At 38.2% G+C, this 19,427-nt stretch overlaps 2 protein-coding genes across 8 annotated transcripts in view; both read right to left on the minus strand.

Annotated features, from left to right (window-relative positions):
* Nucleotides 1-3,634, minus strand: part of LOC127431953 (neuroligin-3-like) — a 29,985-nt gene extending 26,351 nt beyond the window's left edge. For 4 of the 6 annotated variants that reach the window (XM_051682690.1, XM_051682646.1, XM_051682656.1 and 1 more), the window contains exon 1: nucleotides 2,919-3,083. The gene's annotated coding sequence lies outside the window, so the exon portion shown is untranslated. Of the gene's footprint in view, nucleotides 1-1,222; nucleotides 1,469-2,918; nucleotides 3,084-3,554 lie in introns of those variants that run through there. The other 2 variants (XM_051682674.1, XM_051682665.1) reach the window with 2 other exon arrangements.
* Nucleotides 3,635-8,926: 5,292 nt separating this feature from the next.
* LOC127431941 (glutamate receptor 3-like) overlaps nucleotides 8,927-19,427 on the minus strand; it is a 90,146-nt gene continuing 79,645 nt past the window's right edge. Inside the window, exons 14-16 of one of the 2 annotated variants that reach the window (XM_051682615.1) lie at nucleotides 16,118-16,232; nucleotides 13,551-13,798; nucleotides 8,927-9,761 (exon numbers count right to left, since the gene is read on the minus strand). In XM_051682615.1, the coding sequence (XP_051538575.1) occupies nucleotides 13,553-13,798; nucleotides 16,118-16,232 (361 nt within the window). In that variant the 3' untranslated portion in view covers nucleotides 8,927-9,761; nucleotides 13,551-13,552. The remainder of the gene's footprint in view (nucleotides 9,762-13,550; nucleotides 13,799-16,117; nucleotides 16,233-19,427) is intronic. The other variant, XM_051682606.1, reaches the window with a different exon arrangement.

A 19,427-nucleotide genomic window follows, 5' to 3' on the forward strand; every position in this document is an offset into this window, starting at 1 on the left:
AATAATGACCCAAAGTTAGGCATTGCTCAGTGAGGGAATAAGTGTTAGCTTACATGAGGGTGTCAACTTGGAGTTCACTTTGAAAATTTTTGAACATCTTTTGAAATTCTGATGTGATCATACAGATTTCATCATACTGATAAATTTCTAGCAGGATGGAATGTTTTAGTAAGATTAACCAATACCCCCAAAAAATCACAAAATTCATAAAATCCATTGAACAGAATTCATACTGAGGAAAAGCTATTGATTATACAACAATATTACCAATAAAACATGTTTGTTTGAAACCATGTGATTAGAGACAGGAAAAAATAAATAAAATCTGGAATATTTCTAAGTAAATTGCCAGTTTTTCACTAAGCACTAGGGGACATGGCAAAAATGTCAACTTTTCAAATCTACAAAAAAAAAAAACAAAAAAAAAACAAAAAAAAAAAGTAGTGAAATGATTTAAAATTCACCCCAATTTCACTTCATTCTGATACTGTGATAAACAAAAACTAATATGATTTTGATCTTTCCAAAAATAGTTTAAAATCTTATCCAATAGGCTGATATTAAAGGGATAGTTCAACCAAAAATTTAAATTCTCTCATTTTTTTACTCACCATCATACCATCCCAGGTGTGTATGACTTTTTTTCTTCTGCGGAACACAAATGAAGATTTTTAGAAGAATATTTCAGCTCTATAGGTCCATACATTGCAAGTGAACAGTGGCCAGAACTTTAAATCTCCAAAAATCACATAAAGATAGCATAAAAGTAATCCATAAGACTCCAGTGGTTAAATGTATATCTTCAGGAGCAATATAATAGGTGTGGATAAGAAACAGATCAATATTTAAGCCATTTATTCCATATATCATCTGTTTTTTGGCAATTTGCATTCTTTGTGCATACTGCCACCTACTGGTCCGGGCTGGTCAAAGATGGAGATTTATACTAAAAAAAGGACTTAAATATTGATCTGTTTCTCACCCACACCTATCAAATCGCTTCTGAAGATGGAAGTCTCGTGGATTTCTTTTATTCTGCCTTTATGTAATTTTTGAAAATTCAAAGTTCTAGCCACTATTCCCTCAGATATTATTCAAAAAAATCTTCATTTGTGTTATGCAGAAGAAACATTATGGGTGAACATTATGATGGGAACATTCAAATGTAACATTAATTCTACCCAAAGGGTTATTTTACTGTTAAAGTATCTTTGGTTGGCACCTGTCGCTGTCCATGGTGCTGATTGGGCCTGCTACCTGTGGAATGTCAGCAGATACAAACAAACGTGCTCTAGTTAGTGTTATGTTTTTCTGTACACTTTTCAGACCTGTGTCTCTTCAATTCCTATAATGTGGGTCAGTTAATCTGAACCGTGAGGGTCCATCAAGAGAATACTGGGAGTCTGTTTATTCCGGTGCCCATTTTCCAATACCGAACAGACACGAGAGTACAGCGCGCCTGAATCAGGTCAGCTTTATAGGGTTGTGACGTGTTTCATGATTGAAGTCATGACATTTTAACCTACACATCTGTGTGTGTGTGTGTGTGGGGGGGGGGGGGGGGGGGGAGTATTCTTTCATTGAATTTTAAATACGCCTATCTTTATATTTCACGGACGTTGCTGCCAATTCATTTTTAATGATACGCAGGTTACATAGCTGCTTATTTTCTGCATTCACTAGGAATGGTGTGTATGTGTATTCCCCGGACTCACGGCGGGGGACGGTGAAAGAGACTACCATACGAGAGATGAATACCAATAGTCTTGTCCCTCCTCCTCCTTCTCCTCCTCCGTAGCTTCGGCTGAACGGTGCAGTGGCGGGATGGCGCGCGGATAAGAAACTGGGGGGCATTTCATTCTGAAAATGCACGCGAGGCTTATTATTCATCGACAACAGGGAGCTCACGAGAATGCTCCTGAAGTGTCACGACTCTTCCCGTAAAATGCCTAATGTCAGTGTTTTATATCGATATCTCGTAAATATTCAAAATAACGCCTTTGGACACGCGCGTACACACGCGCGAGCGCGCGCATGGAGAGCGGTTGACCGTACACTAAAGCTTTAAGCAAACCGAGCCAACAGATTGCAAAATCACCATGACAACTTGGACTCGGCACGAGCCTCGCTTCCTCGTTTCATCCACACGGAAGATATAGTAACAATGGTTTCTGTCTGACTCTCCTGCCGTTACCTTTCCAACAGGTAGCGAACTGCAGCTTTAATTCACTCGCGCGCAGCGTCACGGTCCGACCGTAATTAATATATCAGCGGGCTTTGAGCATGCAAGCGGAGAACGACACGGCCCCCGAGTGTCCCTCGCGCAGACGGGCGAAGAGCCTGTATAACAGCTAAATAACAGTGCTGACAGAGATGTTTTCAAACAGATGAGAATAAGTTTATGTAGTCTGAAAGAGAGTAGTAATACAAAGACGTGTATTTACGACAATTTAACGACTATGATTAACGAGATCCTACTGCTCTCTATCAATTCGTCTCTGTCTTTTTGCACTCCCTCGTTGCGATGGCGAGCTGTATTGCTGCAGATGGGAGAATAAAGACAAAACTACCGTAATCAAATAAAATAAATAAGTAAATATAGAACATTTAAAAATCTTTTCTGAGATCTTGTTTGTTTTTTGTTTTTTGTTTTTCCAGTCGTAGCCATTTCCCATACACAAGCGTTGCGGCGCATTCATTAGACCAGCATTCACTGTTCAATCAAAAAGCGTTCAGGTCATGCAGAATTCAGTTCATGCTTTTTTAAAACTACCCACATATTCATTCACCAGCATCGGAAAATTGCTCTTATTTCCCAGTGCTGGAATAACGCGGGGTTGTTCGTTATTGAAGCCGCCTGGTTTTGAGAACCGACAGCGCGCATCAGATCAGCCATAAATAAGAAAATTTGGGCTCACCTGCCGAATCTCTCAGCCGGTATCGCATCCGAGCGTGTGCTGGGATAATCTCATATCTCAACATTCTCACCATCCAACATGCCCCTTTTTCCCCGTCGAGCTGTGTGAACGGCGCTCTGCTCTTCTTTCGTTTTTCTTATTTTCAATTAACGTCAATCTCCCCGGGTCTATTTTAAGCGCGCGCGCTGTGCGCGGTCGCGGACGCAAGGTCAGGAGCGCCCACTGCCACGCGCGTTGCCAGGCAACCGCAGGGACACGAGCGATCTTACAAACCGGCAGCAAAACAAAATAAATAAATAAATAAATAAATAAGGCAGATTGCCAGCACGGGCTCGTCTCAACCAAACCAGACATGCAGCATATGAAATTAAACATCACACGGCCACTGGGAAATGAGAGCATTACGGCACTGGTGGGGTGTGGCGGGTACATCATCATTTATTATCTGAATAAAAATCATAAGAACGGTTTGCCGAATGCAGTAATGTGCATAAGCCAGAACCTTCTTTAAGAACAGAATAAAAGAGACTGTAGACTGTCCCTGTGTGTGGGCTAACCACATAAACCACACTTACTAAAATTGAAGTAGTTATTTCGAAGACGCTTTTATTAGCTGATTACCAACAGAATACTTACAGAGACACTCCTCCTGAAGGTGTTCAGTATCTTGCTCAAGGGAACGGTGATTGATCATGGCTCGAACCAGTAACCTGATAGCAACTCTTCGTTTTTGCCACTACGCCACGCCAGCAAACAGTCGTATACCTTCAGAGAAATCGAGCAGAACTACATATACATTGTGTGTGTGTGTGTGTGTGTGTGTGTGTGTGTGTGTGTGTGTGTGTGTGTGTGTGTGTGTGTGTGTGTGTGTGTGTGTAAAAAGTCAATCAGCTGAGCAGAGCTCCAGCTTTGTAGCTGACAGACCTGCTAAAGGATGTGCCAGATTTATGATAATAGTGGTAAAACAGGAGCCTATGACACGTCATAAAATGAAATCAACAGAAATCATTGGATCTGTTTACTGAAGTGAAACATCTTGACATTAAAGTATTCAAGGATGTAGGCTATTCATTTCTTAGCAGTTGTGGTAGTATGATTTTTGTATGTCGTCATACTTACACTGACACTTGTGGGCCAGGATGCAGCATTATTCAAACGCAGTAGTTTTCAGTTACCAGTGCCATGAAATTTACTATTCACAGTCAGCCATGATTAATTTAATCTATGATTGAACATATGTAATAACAGGGCAGTTTCTGAGATTAAGCAAGTAGTTTACAGCTGGTTATGTGATCCTAACATGGCAGCCCCCATGAGGGGACGCTCTTCATGTAGAATAAAACAGCTATTATAAGGTTACTGATATGACTGGAGTCTTCATTTTGTGTGAGTGGTCACAATTTTATACATTTGTTTCAAAATTACAGTTCAGTTTTTTAGGAGTTACACTTTTTTAATGAGGAAAAAACTACAGAGTACATCTTTAAGAAAAAAATAAGAGCATCTCTGCAGCTAGATTTAATTTGGCTAAAAGGGACCTGTTGGGGAAGCAGGGGATCTCTTCTTGGTTTTAGACACAGCTGCTAGTAAATACAATAAGTAGCCAGGGTTGGGAGGGTTACTTTTGAAATGTATTCCACTACAGATTACAGAATTCATGCTGTAAAATGTAATTTGTAACATATTCTGTTAGATTACTCAAGGTCAGTAATGTATTCTAAATACTTTGAATTACTTCTTCAGTACTGGTAGATTTTTGCACTTGTTTTGACTATAAAAACTCTGCCAGTACAGTAAGACAAAATACACATGTTGTTTCTAAAACAAGATCAATCAAATTGATCTTGTTTTAAGGATGTTTAGATATTTTTACAGGAAAACAATAAAAAAATTATTATCAGGAATAAGATTTTTGCCCTAATATCAAAGGTATCTAGAAAAAATATGATTGTGCCTGGTAACATGTGCATGTAAAATGGCTAGAAATAGCATTTTAACTTAGAGTAAAGCTGACAATTTACACAAGGTTTATTTCTATTTCTTCTGCTCCAAACTTACTTCAAACTTACTTCTCTGTCTGCTCGTATGAATGTAACATCATAAAAAAGTGTTTCACCGCTGTTCAAATGCACTTTGGATCGCATCATTTATATGTATAAATGTTTTCCATCTGAAAGGACTAAATATTAAATGAAACAAATGACAATAAAATGCAAAGTAATCTCTTCAGTTATCAAAACACTTTTTGAATGTAACTGTATTCTAATTACCAATGATTTAAATTGTAACTGTAGTGGAATACAGTTACTTATATTTTGTATTTTAATTACGTAATCCCATTACATGTATTCCGTTACTCCCCAACACTGTATGTAGTACAGACATGCACTGAAATTGAAATCACACATCAGCCACAGATATTTGTCTTATATCGGTCTTTATTTACCAGATATACTCAAATATTCAAGAGTTTTATGCAGTCATGCAGGGAGAGATTATTGTTTTCATCGAGATTAAAAAATTTACCCTTGGTAAATATGAGCAAAGAAGGCTGTGAAAAAAAATTGCCATTGTTTATCCTTTTGATCTTTCATTCCAAAAATTCACAAAAATCTAACCTTTAATTGAAATAAAACAATTGAAAGAGGGGAAATATCTCATTATTAAATAAATATTTTTCTTCTAAACACATTGGCCACAATTATTGGCACTCCTAGAAATTCTTATGAGTAAAATATATCTGAAGTATATTCCCATTCATATTTTAATCTTTTTAGTGCACCTGGGTGACTAGGAACATAAAATTGTTCAGCCATGACTTCCTGTTTCACAGGGGTATAAATATGAGGTAACACACAGGCCAAATTCCCTTAATCATCAATCACAGTGGGTTAGACTAAAGAATATCTGATGTACGGCAAAAGGTTGTTGAGCTTCACAAAATGGTAAGTGGCTATAAGAAAATAGCCAAAGCTTTGAAAATGCCAATTTTCACCATCAGGGCAATAATTAACAAGTTCCAATCAACTGGAGATCTTAAGAATCGGCCTGGAAATGGACGTGTGTCTACATTGTCTCCACGCACAGAGAGGAGGATGGTTCAAGTGGCCTAAGAATCTCCAAGGATCACAGCTGGAGAATTGCAGAAATTAGTTGGGTCTTGGGGTCAGAAAGTCTCCAAAACAACAACCAGACATCACCTACATCACCACAAGTTGTTTGGGAGGGTTTCAAGAAAAAAAGCCTCTGCTTTCATCCAACAACAAACTCAAGCGTCTTCAGTTTGCCAGACACTACTGAAACTTCAAATGCGACAGGATTCTATGGTCAGATAAAACAAAAATAGAGCTTTTTTGCAGCAAACACCAGAGATGGGTTTGGAGCACTCAGAGATGAAGAGGTACCCAGTACCCATGGTTAAATATGGAGGTGGATCTTTAATGTTGTAGGGCTGTTTTTATGCCAGAGGTCCTGGACATCTTGTTCGGATACATGGCATCATGGACACTATCAAATACCAACAGATCAAAAATCAAAACCTGGCTGCTTCTGCCAGAAAACTTACAATGGGCCTTGGTTGTATGTTTCAGCAGGACAATGATCCAAAACAAAATCAACACATAATTAGTTCACTGACCACAAAATCAAGGTTCTGCCATGGCCATCCCAGTCCCCTGACCTGAACCCCAATAGAACATTTGTAGGGTGAACTGAAGAGGAGAGTCCACCAACATGGCCTCTCAATTTGAAGGCTCTGTAGAGATTCTGTATGGAGGAATGGTCTCAGATCCCATGCCAGGTGTTTTCCAACCTCATTAGGCATTATATGAGAAGACTCAGAGCTGTTATCTTGGCAAAGGGAGGTTGCAAAAAGTATTAAATAAAAAGGGTGCCAATAATTATGGCCAATGCGTTTGGAGAAAAACATTTATTTAACAATGAGATATTTCCCGTTTCAATTGTTTTACTTCAATTAAATGCTAGATTTGTGTGATTTTTTTTTTTTAATGAAAGATCAAAAGGATAAACAATGCAGATTTTTTTTTCACAGCCCTCTTTGCTCATACAGTATTTACCAAGGGTGCCAATATTTTTGGCCACCACTGTATCTCAATCATTTTCCAGTTTTCTATTCTTCTTTATTTTACTTCTTTTAATTAAACAGGGGGATAAAGGAGGAGCAGAAGCAGCTCGGGTCAGAGGGGTGGGCAAAAGTAGGCTTTATTTAGGGGAAAGCTGTTTTTAACCCTACATGCAATTCTCTTTAAAAACAAAACATAAATATTTTATATAAAACCTTCTAAATAAAACTGCATTTACATTCTAAACAAATGTTAAAAAACAATTTGTAAAACCAAAGATCCAAGTGTTTTCTCTTTGTCTATCAGTGTGATAACAGAGATCATAATTAATCGCAGTGACAATCACAGTTTTTATTCATTAAAGTATTTTAAACGAAAATAAAATGAATTATTACAAACTATAAAACTTCAAATTTATACTTTTTGTGTTTCCTAAGCTTATCTGAATAACTAACTGATCTATGTGGGGGAAAATGTATGTATTGAGTCTTGACTATGACAGTGGAAAAATGTGAATTTTTTTTAACCAGTTGCTGATATATACTGTATATACAGTTGAAGTCAGAAGTTTACATACACCTTAGCCAAATACATTTAAACTCAGATTTTCACAATTCCTGACATATAATCGTAGCAAACATTCCCTGTCTTAGGTCAGTTAGAATCACTACTTTATTTTAAGAATATGAAATGTCAGTAGAGAGAATGATTTATTTCAGCTTTTATTTCTTTCATCACATTCCCAGTGGGTCAGAAGTTTACATACACTTTGTTAGTGTTTGGTAGCATTGCCTTTAAATTGTTTAACTTGGGTCAATTGTTTTGGGTAGCCTTCCACAAGCTTCTTACAATAAGTTGCTGGAATTTTGGCCCATTCCTCCAGACAGAACTGTTGTATCTGAGTCTGGTTTGTAGGCCTCCATGCTCGCACATGCTTTTTCAGTTCTGCCCACACATTTTCTATCGGACTGAGGTCAGGGCTTTGTGATGGCCACTCCAATACCTTGACTTTATTGTCCTTAAGCCATTTTGACACAAATTTGGAGGTAAGCTTGGGGTCATTGTCCATTTGGAAGACCCATTTGCGACCGAGCTTTAACATCCTAGCTAATGTCTTGAGATGTTGCTTCAATATATCCATATCATTCCCCTTCCTCATGATGCCATCTATTTTGTGATGAGCACCAGTCCCTCCTGCAGAAAAGCACCCCCACAACATGATGCTACCACCCCCATGCTTCCCGGTTGGGATGGTGTTCTTCGGCTTGCAAGCCTCACCCTTTTTCCTCCAAACATAACGATGGTCATTATGGCCAAATAGTTAAATTTTTGTTTCATTAGACCAGAGGACATTTCTCCAAAAAGTAAGATCTTTGTACCCATGTGCACTTGCAAACTGTAGTCTGGCTTTTTTATGGCGGTTTTGGAGCAGTGGCTTCTTCCTTACTTAACAGCCTTTCAGGTTATGTTGATATAGGACTCATTTTACTGTGGATATAGATACTTGTCTACCTGTTTCCTCCAGCATATTCACAAGGTCCTTTGCTGTTGTTCTGGGATTAATTTGCACTTTTCGCACCAAACTACGTTCATCTCTAGGAGACAGAATGCATCCCCTTCCTGAGCGGTATGATGGCTGCGTGGTCCCATGGTGTTTAAACTTGCATACTATTGTTTATACAGATGAACATTGTACCTTCAGGCATTTGGAAATTGCTCCCAAGGATGAACCAGACTTGTGGAGGTCCCAAAAAAAATTTCCGAGGCCTTTTGATTTTCACATGATGTCAAGCAAAGAGGCACTGAGTTTGTAAACTTCTGACTTCAACTGCACACACACACACACACACACACACACACACACACACACACACACACACATATATATATATATATATATATATATATATATATATATATATATATATATATATATATATATAAGGAATATGCCAAGTAAATTCACACCCTCAATGGGTTTAGATTACACACACACAAGAACACACTCACACACTCATGCACATACAGCCTGAGGTTCCAAGATTAGCTCTAATCCAAGATGAATACACAATAAACTAAAAGTCTAAATATCCTATAAATTAAGAAAAGGAAAAATTATTTACCATTAGTTCTCTAATGCCATAGTATGTCTTAAATTATTATGTACATTACTCACGACATAAAGTTGAGGACACAGAATCATAGGACAACATTTTAAACCAACAGATTTCAATGGATTCGAACAATAAATCCATAAACAGACTCCAATTATATTTTCAACAGTTTGCATAAAATGTTTTTCTGCAGATACTCCTTCTGGTGTGAGTTGTCAAGGAGACAAGCTGACTGACACTCATGAAAACACTGTCATCACTGAGCATGAGATAAACCATATCAAAGCTCTCTCTTTCCCGTTCTGTGTCTTTCCCTCTCATAATAAGAATAATGAATATGATTTCAGACCCAGCACCCAGCAAGATATCTCCAGGGCTTTGGTGAGATGGCCTGCTTGTTTTTTTATGTTTTGCCAATGGTCCAGTAAGGCACTGAGAGAGGGTGACAGGTGGTTGGTCCATCCGATAGTCTGTCGCGTGATTATTGGTTCAGTTTGTGATCAGAGTCGAGAAGAAGAGTGTTCCAGTGAGATGACTTTTGGATGGGTGTGTGTCCACTTTCTAAAGGTAATCACAGTCAACTCAAAAAAACTGAGAATCTATCCCATGCAACATATGACATGATCAGCATGGGACAGGCTTCCAATCTGAGGATAAGAAGAAAAAAAACAGCAGCCTGAACCAACTGAGACTTGCAGGGAGATACACTCTCTTAACAATACCAAAGCAATTTAACAACCTTAAAGGTAAATCAACAAAGCTCTGATCTAAATTCATAATATTTAAAGAGTTGGAGTCCCTTATTTATAACACCAGTTAAAACTGCTGTAAGCGATTTTTAGATTTAAAACAGAGCCCTCCAAAAACATGTCAACAAGATTCAAAATGATTGACAGGTAGACGTCCACCCCATGTTTTCTGATGGCTAAAGTTGGCGTCCCACTAGCTAATTTTCAGTCATAAGCTTCATCTGCATTGTCATTGGAGAATTACAGTGAGTCTGTGCACGTGGCTCTCTCTCTCCCCGGGTGGCCGTTAACAACCCTAGCGACTCAACTCCCTGCTGAGTTAACCCTCCGACAACAACGTTTGATATTGTTGCTGGCAGTTGGTGGGGTGACTCTTGTGGCCTTGGCAATGACCAGGGAGCTTTTTCTCTTTTTCTTCAACAATCACAAACTACCTATCTAAAAAAAAAAAAAAACATTCTCGTTCACTTAACTAATAAAATATGAAAGCAACAGCAGAACATTGTGTAATGTTTCTCACTGAAGCTATGCACTACACCATGAACTGCATTCTAATTCAGTCTCTTACAATTGTTTGTTCACACTGTACTCGTTCTTATTTCAGTGAGCTAAGCTTCACATTGATTTTCTGTCAAAATGGGCCGATGCAATATGTGACGTATGTCAGAGTCACCTCTCTTCCCTTCTTAATTGGCCAGTGTGACAGACTCCATACAAAAGAGGGTACGATTTTAGATAAAACGGTCAATATGTGTGACATCCCCTACCAAAATCTAATTCTTTAAAGTCGGCGAGTGGAATGGTGCCCTAAATATGCGTGGGCCACGCTCAGATACTTTTTGCTGTTTACAGAGCCTTGGGCGGTTAGAGAGACAGTTAGAATGTGAGTTCTCAGGAAATCTTTTACAGTAATATCTGTCATATGGTTGAGACATTTTATTCATGCTAATAAAAAAAAAAAAAATTGCTTACAGCAGCATTAACAGCTGAGGAAACTTTTCTCAGTACTTAATCTCAACTCAGAATGACATCATCACTTAGAAGATCCTCCAGCTGTAAACTGGTCCCATAGAATCATGTTATTGTCAGGATTCTGTCCTTAGTTTTGGGTTTTTTCCCCTTTGTGGGGAAAAGGGAACATCAAAGACAAAACAAGACCAAACACAGACATAAAACAGACACAGAACACGAACATGTCAGGGCTCCGCAAGGGGGAAAAACCCCCAAATTAAGAGCTGAACCCTGACAGTTATACTATACTTACATTTTTGCAAACTGATTTTTTTGTGCCTCATTGTATAATGAATTGCGGCAGTTTCCTTGTGAAATGAACACTAGAGGTGCTACAACAACTTTTATTCCTTCTCACACAAATCATGAGTAAAACAGCAGATTATGAGTTCATAAACATACTTTTAACCCTGTTCCGCACACAAAGCTATCTTATGACATCTAAACACTTTTACTATAGCACATAACCTGTTAGACAATACGTTTATAACCATTTACAAGCTTCTTCAGGCACATTCAAATTGCGCAGTAGTTCAACTGATAGCACGCTGCACTTGCAATGCAAAGGACTGGGGTACGTGTCCCGCTAAGCATGAGTCAACATGTGAGCCGAAAGAGTTATAGAAGCACCACAAATTGACATGGTTGCCTTAGCAGTTACATTTTTCCTGTAACATTTGCTTTTTATTACATTTACATTTAGTCATTTAGCAGACGCATTTATCCAAAGAGATTTACAAATTATTAACATAAGCAATTTGTCATACTAAAGTCAACAATATCTGCAGTGTCGCACTGCCAAGTTCCAAGAGTAGCACAGCAGTATAGAATTCAGCGCAGAAGAAAGAGACAGACAAGGAAAAGTTTTTTTAAATAAATAATTAAAGGCAGAGGCTATTTACACTAAGTGCAAATAGCGATAGATGCTATTTTCACTAAGTGTAAAAAGCAACAAAGAGCATCTTCTTTGCACTAAGTGCAAATAGCATTAGATGCTATTTGTACTCTAGTGCAAGTCGTGGCAGATACTCTTACACCCCTGTTTAAATACTAAAATACAGTATAGTGGCATCATTGAAGCATTTTTATTTTGAGTCCCACAGACTAAACTTACACCAACCCCTACCCCTAATCCTATCTTACAAAAATGAACCATGGTTTTACTACATTAACCATAGTATCACCATTGTACTTTTCTTGTAAAATCATAGTAACAAAAAAATGAAACATGGTTACTATTAACTACTATAAACAACATGATACTGTAGTAACACCATGGTTAGTACATCAGAACTATATAGTTTCCACCAAAACACATGGTTACTACAATATTACTACAGTAAAACCATGGTTAATTTATCCGGATCAAATCCATCTCTCAACTCCCTGATCTTCACTGTGATCAAATCACTGTGAAGAATCTCTTTTATTTATTACTATAAGTAGTATTATAGGAAATATTAAGAGTAGAAACATGGGAAAAAGTATGTCAAAAGGTGGGATTTGAACCCAGATCTCCAGCATGATAACACATACACATTCCATCGTTACACCCAGAGCTACTACAGCTGCACACTGGGGCGCAGTTTGTCATAAATTCCTGTGTTTCTACCAGACTACTGGAGCACAAATAGTCACTTAGTTATCCAATCTCTTAATCCACTAAATGTCTAACCCATTAACCAGTTTAATGTCTCTGCCCAAATTAATCTGTCGTGGCTGTCTTGAGTTTGGTCTGAGCAGTGGTGGGTGGAGTTAGTGTAAATAGCCTCTGCCAACAAGATGGGCTATTTGTACTTAGTGTAAATAGACACTCCGATTATTAAATAGTAAGTGCCATTAGTGTGGACTAGTTAAGTGCTCACGAAGAGATGTTTTCAGCTGTTTCTTGAAGATCGGGTAGAGGTTGGAAGCTCATTCCACCACAGAGAAACAGAGAAAGTTAATGACTGTGAAATGGACTTTGCTCTTTGCTCTTTCGCCACTCGATCATTGACCACAGAGAGTGAGTGGGGACATAGACCTAGAGGAGTGAGTTGAAGTAAGAGGGTGCTGTTCCACTGGCTTACCTGAAGGCCAAAGTCAAACTCTTGAATTTGTTGCAGGCAGCAACAGGTAGCCAGTGGAGTGAAGTTAAGAGGGGGGTTACGTGAGCCCTCTTTGGTTGATTGAAGACCAGATGCACTGCCGCATTCTGGACCATCTGCAGCAGCTTAATCACACTAGCTAGGAGTGTGCATTGCAGTAGTTCAGTCTCGAAATGACTAAGGCTTGGACTAGGAGTTGCACAACATATACAAATAGGAAAGACTGATTTTCCTGATGTGGTAAAGCGCAAACCTGCAAGACTGGATGGTTGATGTCACCAGGTGGATTTTATGACACTGTCGATTAGGTTTAGGTTTAAGGTTTAGGGTAGGGGAGTAGGTTTTTTTGATTTTAAACTTAGGCTGACCATTAACCTTAAAAAGTGAATCTGTTTGGTAGAAAATTTTACTTGATTTTAGCACCACACAGTGGACATTTCCATATGACATATTATTTTGCAAAACATGTTGCCACAGTCATGAGATCAGGCTCTTACTACCCTCTAATTTCAATTTTAACAAACTGAATTACTAACAGACACTGAAAAACACATGCTTACACAGAAAATGTGAAAAGCCTTAAACCAACCATTAAATTTTGACGCTCTCTGTTCCATAGACGTTATAGCCCTCTCTGTAAGTGGTGAAACTCTGTGCAGTAGGTGGAGGAGCTGGTTTAAAGTTCTGGGCATTTTTGGCAAGTTTGAGTCGTTTGGTCTCCTGATGCGACTTATAGCAGAACTCCACAAGAGCCACAGTCATGGCCAGACCCAGACCCCCCACCAGGATATAGAACACACCAGCCACGTTACTGAGACTCAGTGCACTGGTCTTATCCTGTGGGGGGAGAGACAGTTAGTACACAACCTCACTTAGGTGCACACCAAACCTTTATATAATGACTTAGAGAGGAGCTAAACATATGCGTGCATGCTTTCACAACCAGGCATGTTCTCATTCATACTGACACACACAGTAGTGTATTCTCACTTTCTCTGTCTTACACACACACGTGCGCAACTCACTTAGAGGGAAAAATGATAAGCTCGATAAAAGAGGGTACTGTATGTGAGGGTTTTAGTCAAAAGGGCATCAAATCATTTTGAGGTGTGCCCAGAAGTCAAAGGTTAAAATCGGTGGAATTAAAACTCAGGCCTGTGTATGGTCTCTTATTCCTTCAGAGACAGCAAAATACTGCCCTAAAATACACACACACACACACACACACACACACACACACACACACACACACACACACACACACACACACACACACACTTAGCCATCTAAATGGGGACATACTGACTTAGTTTTCATATAAAGTTAATTATTATTCCTTTATATTATACTAGCCCTACTCCCTACAAGCAAATCTTTTGCATTTTTTTTAACTACATAAAAACATTGACTATATATATATATTTATTTATTTATTTATTTATTTATTTTCCAAATAAGAAATACCCAAAATGTCCCCAAACTATAGCTAAGTATGTACACATGCTCGCACATAAACACACATACACACAGGTTAAGAGCCAGCTCTGAGCTTGTTGCTCCCTCTAAAGGTGAAGTTGAGTCGGTACAGTAACATGACAAATAAGCTGCCATTAGAGAGCTACAGTCCGATGCACTGGCTTCTTCGGTCTGCCATCTTATCAGAGGATATGAGGAAGAGGAGAATGAGGGAGAGGAATATAAATGTTACTATGGCAATTCCCCTCTCTGAACTACTTCTGCAAGCTTCACAGCCTTCAAAACTCATTAACAGACACCTGCATGCGACCAATGCCACACCTCAAAACACAGACAAGCCTCAATAGAACTCAATAGGAGTTCTGCTGCTGTGACCATCAGCCTTACTGTCTTCCAACACTTTTATATGCACAAACACTGTCTAGCTACACTGTGAAAAGGCACCATAGCAACAGAGGGCTGGGAGTGTAGCATTGCTGTCTTCAATGCAAAGCTAGAGACCTGTTTTCCAATAAGGTTACCATGGTTACAGGCCCATATAGTCAGTAGTATGTTGCCAGATCTGCTGTCCATACGCATATGGGGCATGTTTTCAGAGTTAATTAACTTGTTTATGAGACTGTATTACATTGAGATTTGTTATAACACAATTGCCTTTTACACTCATTCACTGGACGTGGCTGCATGTGTTTTCTTTTGAACTAATGCAACTGGAACAGCTTTTGGCAAAGAATTGCTTTCAATGAGGGACAAATGAGGCCTGCAACAGGGGGCGCTCTGCAGCTAAAGAAACTGAATCCCTAAGATCAAGACCATTTTTGGCCAGCTGGAAATAATTGTTCATCTGTAAATGTGTAAATCTGCTCATCTGTAAATACCAAGTACATGTCCCAGGCATATAAATCTGCTTGAGCAGTCAATGCAAAATAATAAAAAAAATGCCTTATCTGAGAGGTTGTAATTTGGTCTTCATGTGTGTTGAGAAAAGAGGTATCATGTAATGCAGACTCAAACTTGTTTCCTTTATTAGCAGTATTTGATAACTGACATAGCATTTGACCAATTAAAAAAGACATCTAAGGGATTGTGCTTCTCACTAAATTCCATTCTAATGATTAAAGTTAACATCGATGGATGTTAACTAGAGCTTCTGAGAGAGGGCAGAAAAAAATGTGTAGTCTAACCCAGATAAACAATTTACACTGTACAAGAATCAATCAGCACACTAAAAACACTGAGAATGAGGCCATGTCACAGCAGCAGAAGAGAAAAATCTAATGAACAAATCCAATGCAATACTTAATAGCTAAATTGCTGTTATGAATGCTTACAACAAAGTACCTCTACATAACGCTTAATTACTACATCATTAAAATGATGAATTGCTTAAATGTGTGGTTCTGAAATCCAATATGTGCTTGGCAAATACTGTATGCAACATAGGACTGAGTGGGTGAGTCTTGCCTTTTTGTCTCATGCTGTTTTGATTTTGTGATTTATGTGATGTACTGTTATTGTAAATGTTAAGAGCAAGGGGCCAGAATGAACTAAATCCAGCTGGAAGCAAATCCATTAACACCAGCAAATGATACTGGGGCTCTGGGCTGGATTTACATGAGACTATTTTCATTATGTTGTTTGTAGAGTATGAAGATGAAGCAAATAAGTGAGCAGACTAACCTTACTCCCAGAGTCTTTGGTCCCACATTCACCCTTATCGTACCACCACTTGTTTTTCAGCTTGTCTAAGATGCCTTGTTCACTGAGTTTCAACACTGCAAGGTTTACAGGAGTTCTTCACGAGGGGAAATAACATAAATAACATGGCACCATTATGTTATTTTATGTTATTAAAACTTAAACCTACCGAATATCTGTTAACCAAAGCGATATTGTAGGACACCTGGCCTTGTGCTGTTGATATTGTAGAGAGCGAGAGAATAAGAGAGAGAGAGAAAGATGGAGGAAGGGAAAGAGAGAGAGAGAGAGAGAGAGAGAGAGAGAGAGAGAGAGAGAGAGAGAGAGAAGGAATGCAGGCAGGGCTAGCCTCAAAGTTACCTTCGACTTTTGACCTGGCAGCGCTACCTACTGTAATCGCTTTGAGTAATCGGCACTCACTGTTCCAACAGAGGCAGCCAAACAGAGCATAATTACAAAGAGCATTGGAAATATGAGTTTTGTTATTGTAATTGTGGATGAAGTGCAGTTTTTTAACCTAGTATTCAGCAAGATGGATCCATCAGGAGAAAAAAAAAAAAGAATCCCTTATACTTGACTAACAGACAAACAGGACCCAGCAGTCAGAGGGGGAACCAGTCTGTGGTGGCTGAGGGTTAAAGCCAAACATCTTACAAGCAAAAACACCAACTCCTCAAGAAAGTTAAGATGGATTTACAGCTGTTAAAATTAATCTGCAGATATCTGTACAATGCATAATTTAAAAAAAAAAATTTCATTTGTCTAAAGGACAACAGACAGATTAACAGCCTAAACTGTCCTGACAGGAAATAATGCTGCGCATTGATGATGTTATATTCCAGCATTTTGGTTTGTAAGATGTTAGTATGTCATCTGCAGGACTGCTGGGAAACTCAATTTATTTTCCCTCTGCTAAATGATGAGAGTTGTAATCCAGCAAAGTAAATATACCATACTTACCACCTCAACACGAGCCAGCTTCAAAAGAATGAATGAATGAATGAATGAATGTTATATTTATATAGCACTTTTCTGACACTACATTCAAAACGCTTTACACAGTGAACAGGGGACTCTCCTCAACCACCACCAGTGTACAGCATCCACTTGGATGATGTAACGGCAGCCATAGTGCACCAGTACGCTCAGTATCACACCAGCTATTGGTGGAGAAGAGAGAGTAGAGTTATAGATTATTAGGAGGCCATGACTGAGAAGGGCCAATGGGAGGAATTTGGCCAGGACACCAGGGTGCAGGCGCAGTTATTTTAAAAACAGTAGCAGAGACACCGCTATACACACTGCAGAAAACAAAAATTAAGCAAAGTGAAACTATCTTCATCTGTCTGATGTGTGAGTCAGACTGATCAGCTAAGCCAGGTTTGTGTCAGGACAAGTTAACATGCCGCCTTTAGACTATAAAGTTTTTTTCTGTCTAAATTTAGCTTCATTAATCAGCATGTTAGGAGCCTTTCATAATAAACAAACAGATTTTTGTTCTAATTTTGTGAAAATTAATCAGAGATGTCATCATGGCATGGGTGGCAAGGAAAGCCTATTTATACTTAAATTAAGCAAACAGTATTTTAAAATGCTTCACTGTAGTTATGTAAATTGTTTGTTTGTTTGTAAGTATATTCTTACCTTATGGAAAATTTAAAATGGTCCATCAAGACTTTTACATTTTTATAAATTTTCTCTCAGGGGACACCCCTGAACCTATACAGTATTTTTATCCGCCAAAAGGTCTCCTATGTCCCATACATTTATATTCTGAATGTAAAATTATTTAAACACAAAAACTGAACTGCTGTCATTTAGTTTCAAAATGAACTGTTGATCTTATCTTTTAATATTCATATCCAAGTGCCCTTGACTGATGAAGTCTTGATGAAATATTTTAATCTTTTGGTAGAAGATACCTCAGACCCCAATACTTTGGCTTTCTCTGGGCCCCCAATGTCCTCATCCCTGCCCAGTTTTGAAGAGACCATTTTGACTGTTTAGAATTGATTTGTAATTTTTTTACAAAGTACTATTACTGCCAACGTGGCAAGTTATAAAAACTATTCAAAAATATATATTATAAAATTTCATATGACACAGTGTAAGCTACGTACTATTATGTCCACACGACCACACAGTGGTGCTATAATAAGCTAATTTGTGTTTTGCTAATAACTCCAGAACCGTATAGGATAGAATAAGTTTTCTTAGCTTCTCCAAATCCTTTAGTGCCCCCAAATCATATGGTCACATGGATTTCAATTTCTGCATGAAAACTTTTCAACCACTTGAAAAAAATATGTTTTGTTTTGAAAAACCTACTTTTTCTAACTCGTCCTAGACTGTTTCCTCGATTTGTATGAAATATAGCATACATCTTCTACAGACCCTCCTGACAAAATGTTATCAAAATAATTTTGATTAAGTAATTTGGAAGATATAAGCGAATACATTTTTGGGTGTGGCCTGTAATTACTAATTGGCCTCTATCTTGTGAGCGAAAAATTCAAACTTAACAAAACTTAAAACACATGGACAAGAGAACATTCTGAGGTCACAAGCAACATTTCATAAATTTTTGATGCTAGGTGGCACTTTAACTTAAGAAAATCCTATTTGTACTACTGTGATTAAGGCAGTTAGGGTTAGGGATTGATTTAGGGTTAGGGTTTGAGTTAGGGTTCCACTGGATCTTTCCTCTAAAATCTGATTATTTTTGTCATTTTTCCATATGTGCTTGGCCCTCAACAATTTCCGCTTGCAGGCTATATTTTAATATTACAATTGTTAAGAGAAGTTCAAAGAATGAGGACCAGGACATTTTTTAACTATATTATTTCAGAATAAGAATGATACTCTAAAAAACTGCATTTGTACATTTGCATGTGTTGAAAACATAAGTTGTATGAACAAAATAAAAAAATTATTTGGGTGGATTTTCACCTTGGCAAATTTGCTTACATGTTTGAAATCATGTATACTCACATGAGGTGAAGACTCCAGTAAAATCAGTAGCCTATTAAAAGCTGTTTTTGTTTTTTACATTGAGCAGGTCACCTCATAAAGGCCGACATAGTAAGATTACATGACCTACTTTATCTTGGTACCACCTGTCATTGGACATTTTTGTGTCACTTTCAGAAGAAATTAATCATGGCTGACGGTGAATAGCACATTTCTACAATGTCAGTATGGGGACATGTCCACACTTATCCGTTTAAATTTGAAAACTGTTCTCAGTTTTCTAACGTGATAATTTTACAAAGTATGTGGTAATGGAGGGCAT

This window comes from Myxocyprinus asiaticus, chromosome 4, assembly GCF_019703515.2.
Source record: "Myxocyprinus asiaticus isolate MX2 ecotype Aquarium Trade chromosome 4, UBuf_Myxa_2, whole genome shotgun sequence".
In the NCBI taxonomy this organism is placed as follows: Eukaryota; Metazoa; Chordata; class Actinopteri; order Cypriniformes; family Catostomidae; genus Myxocyprinus; species Myxocyprinus asiaticus.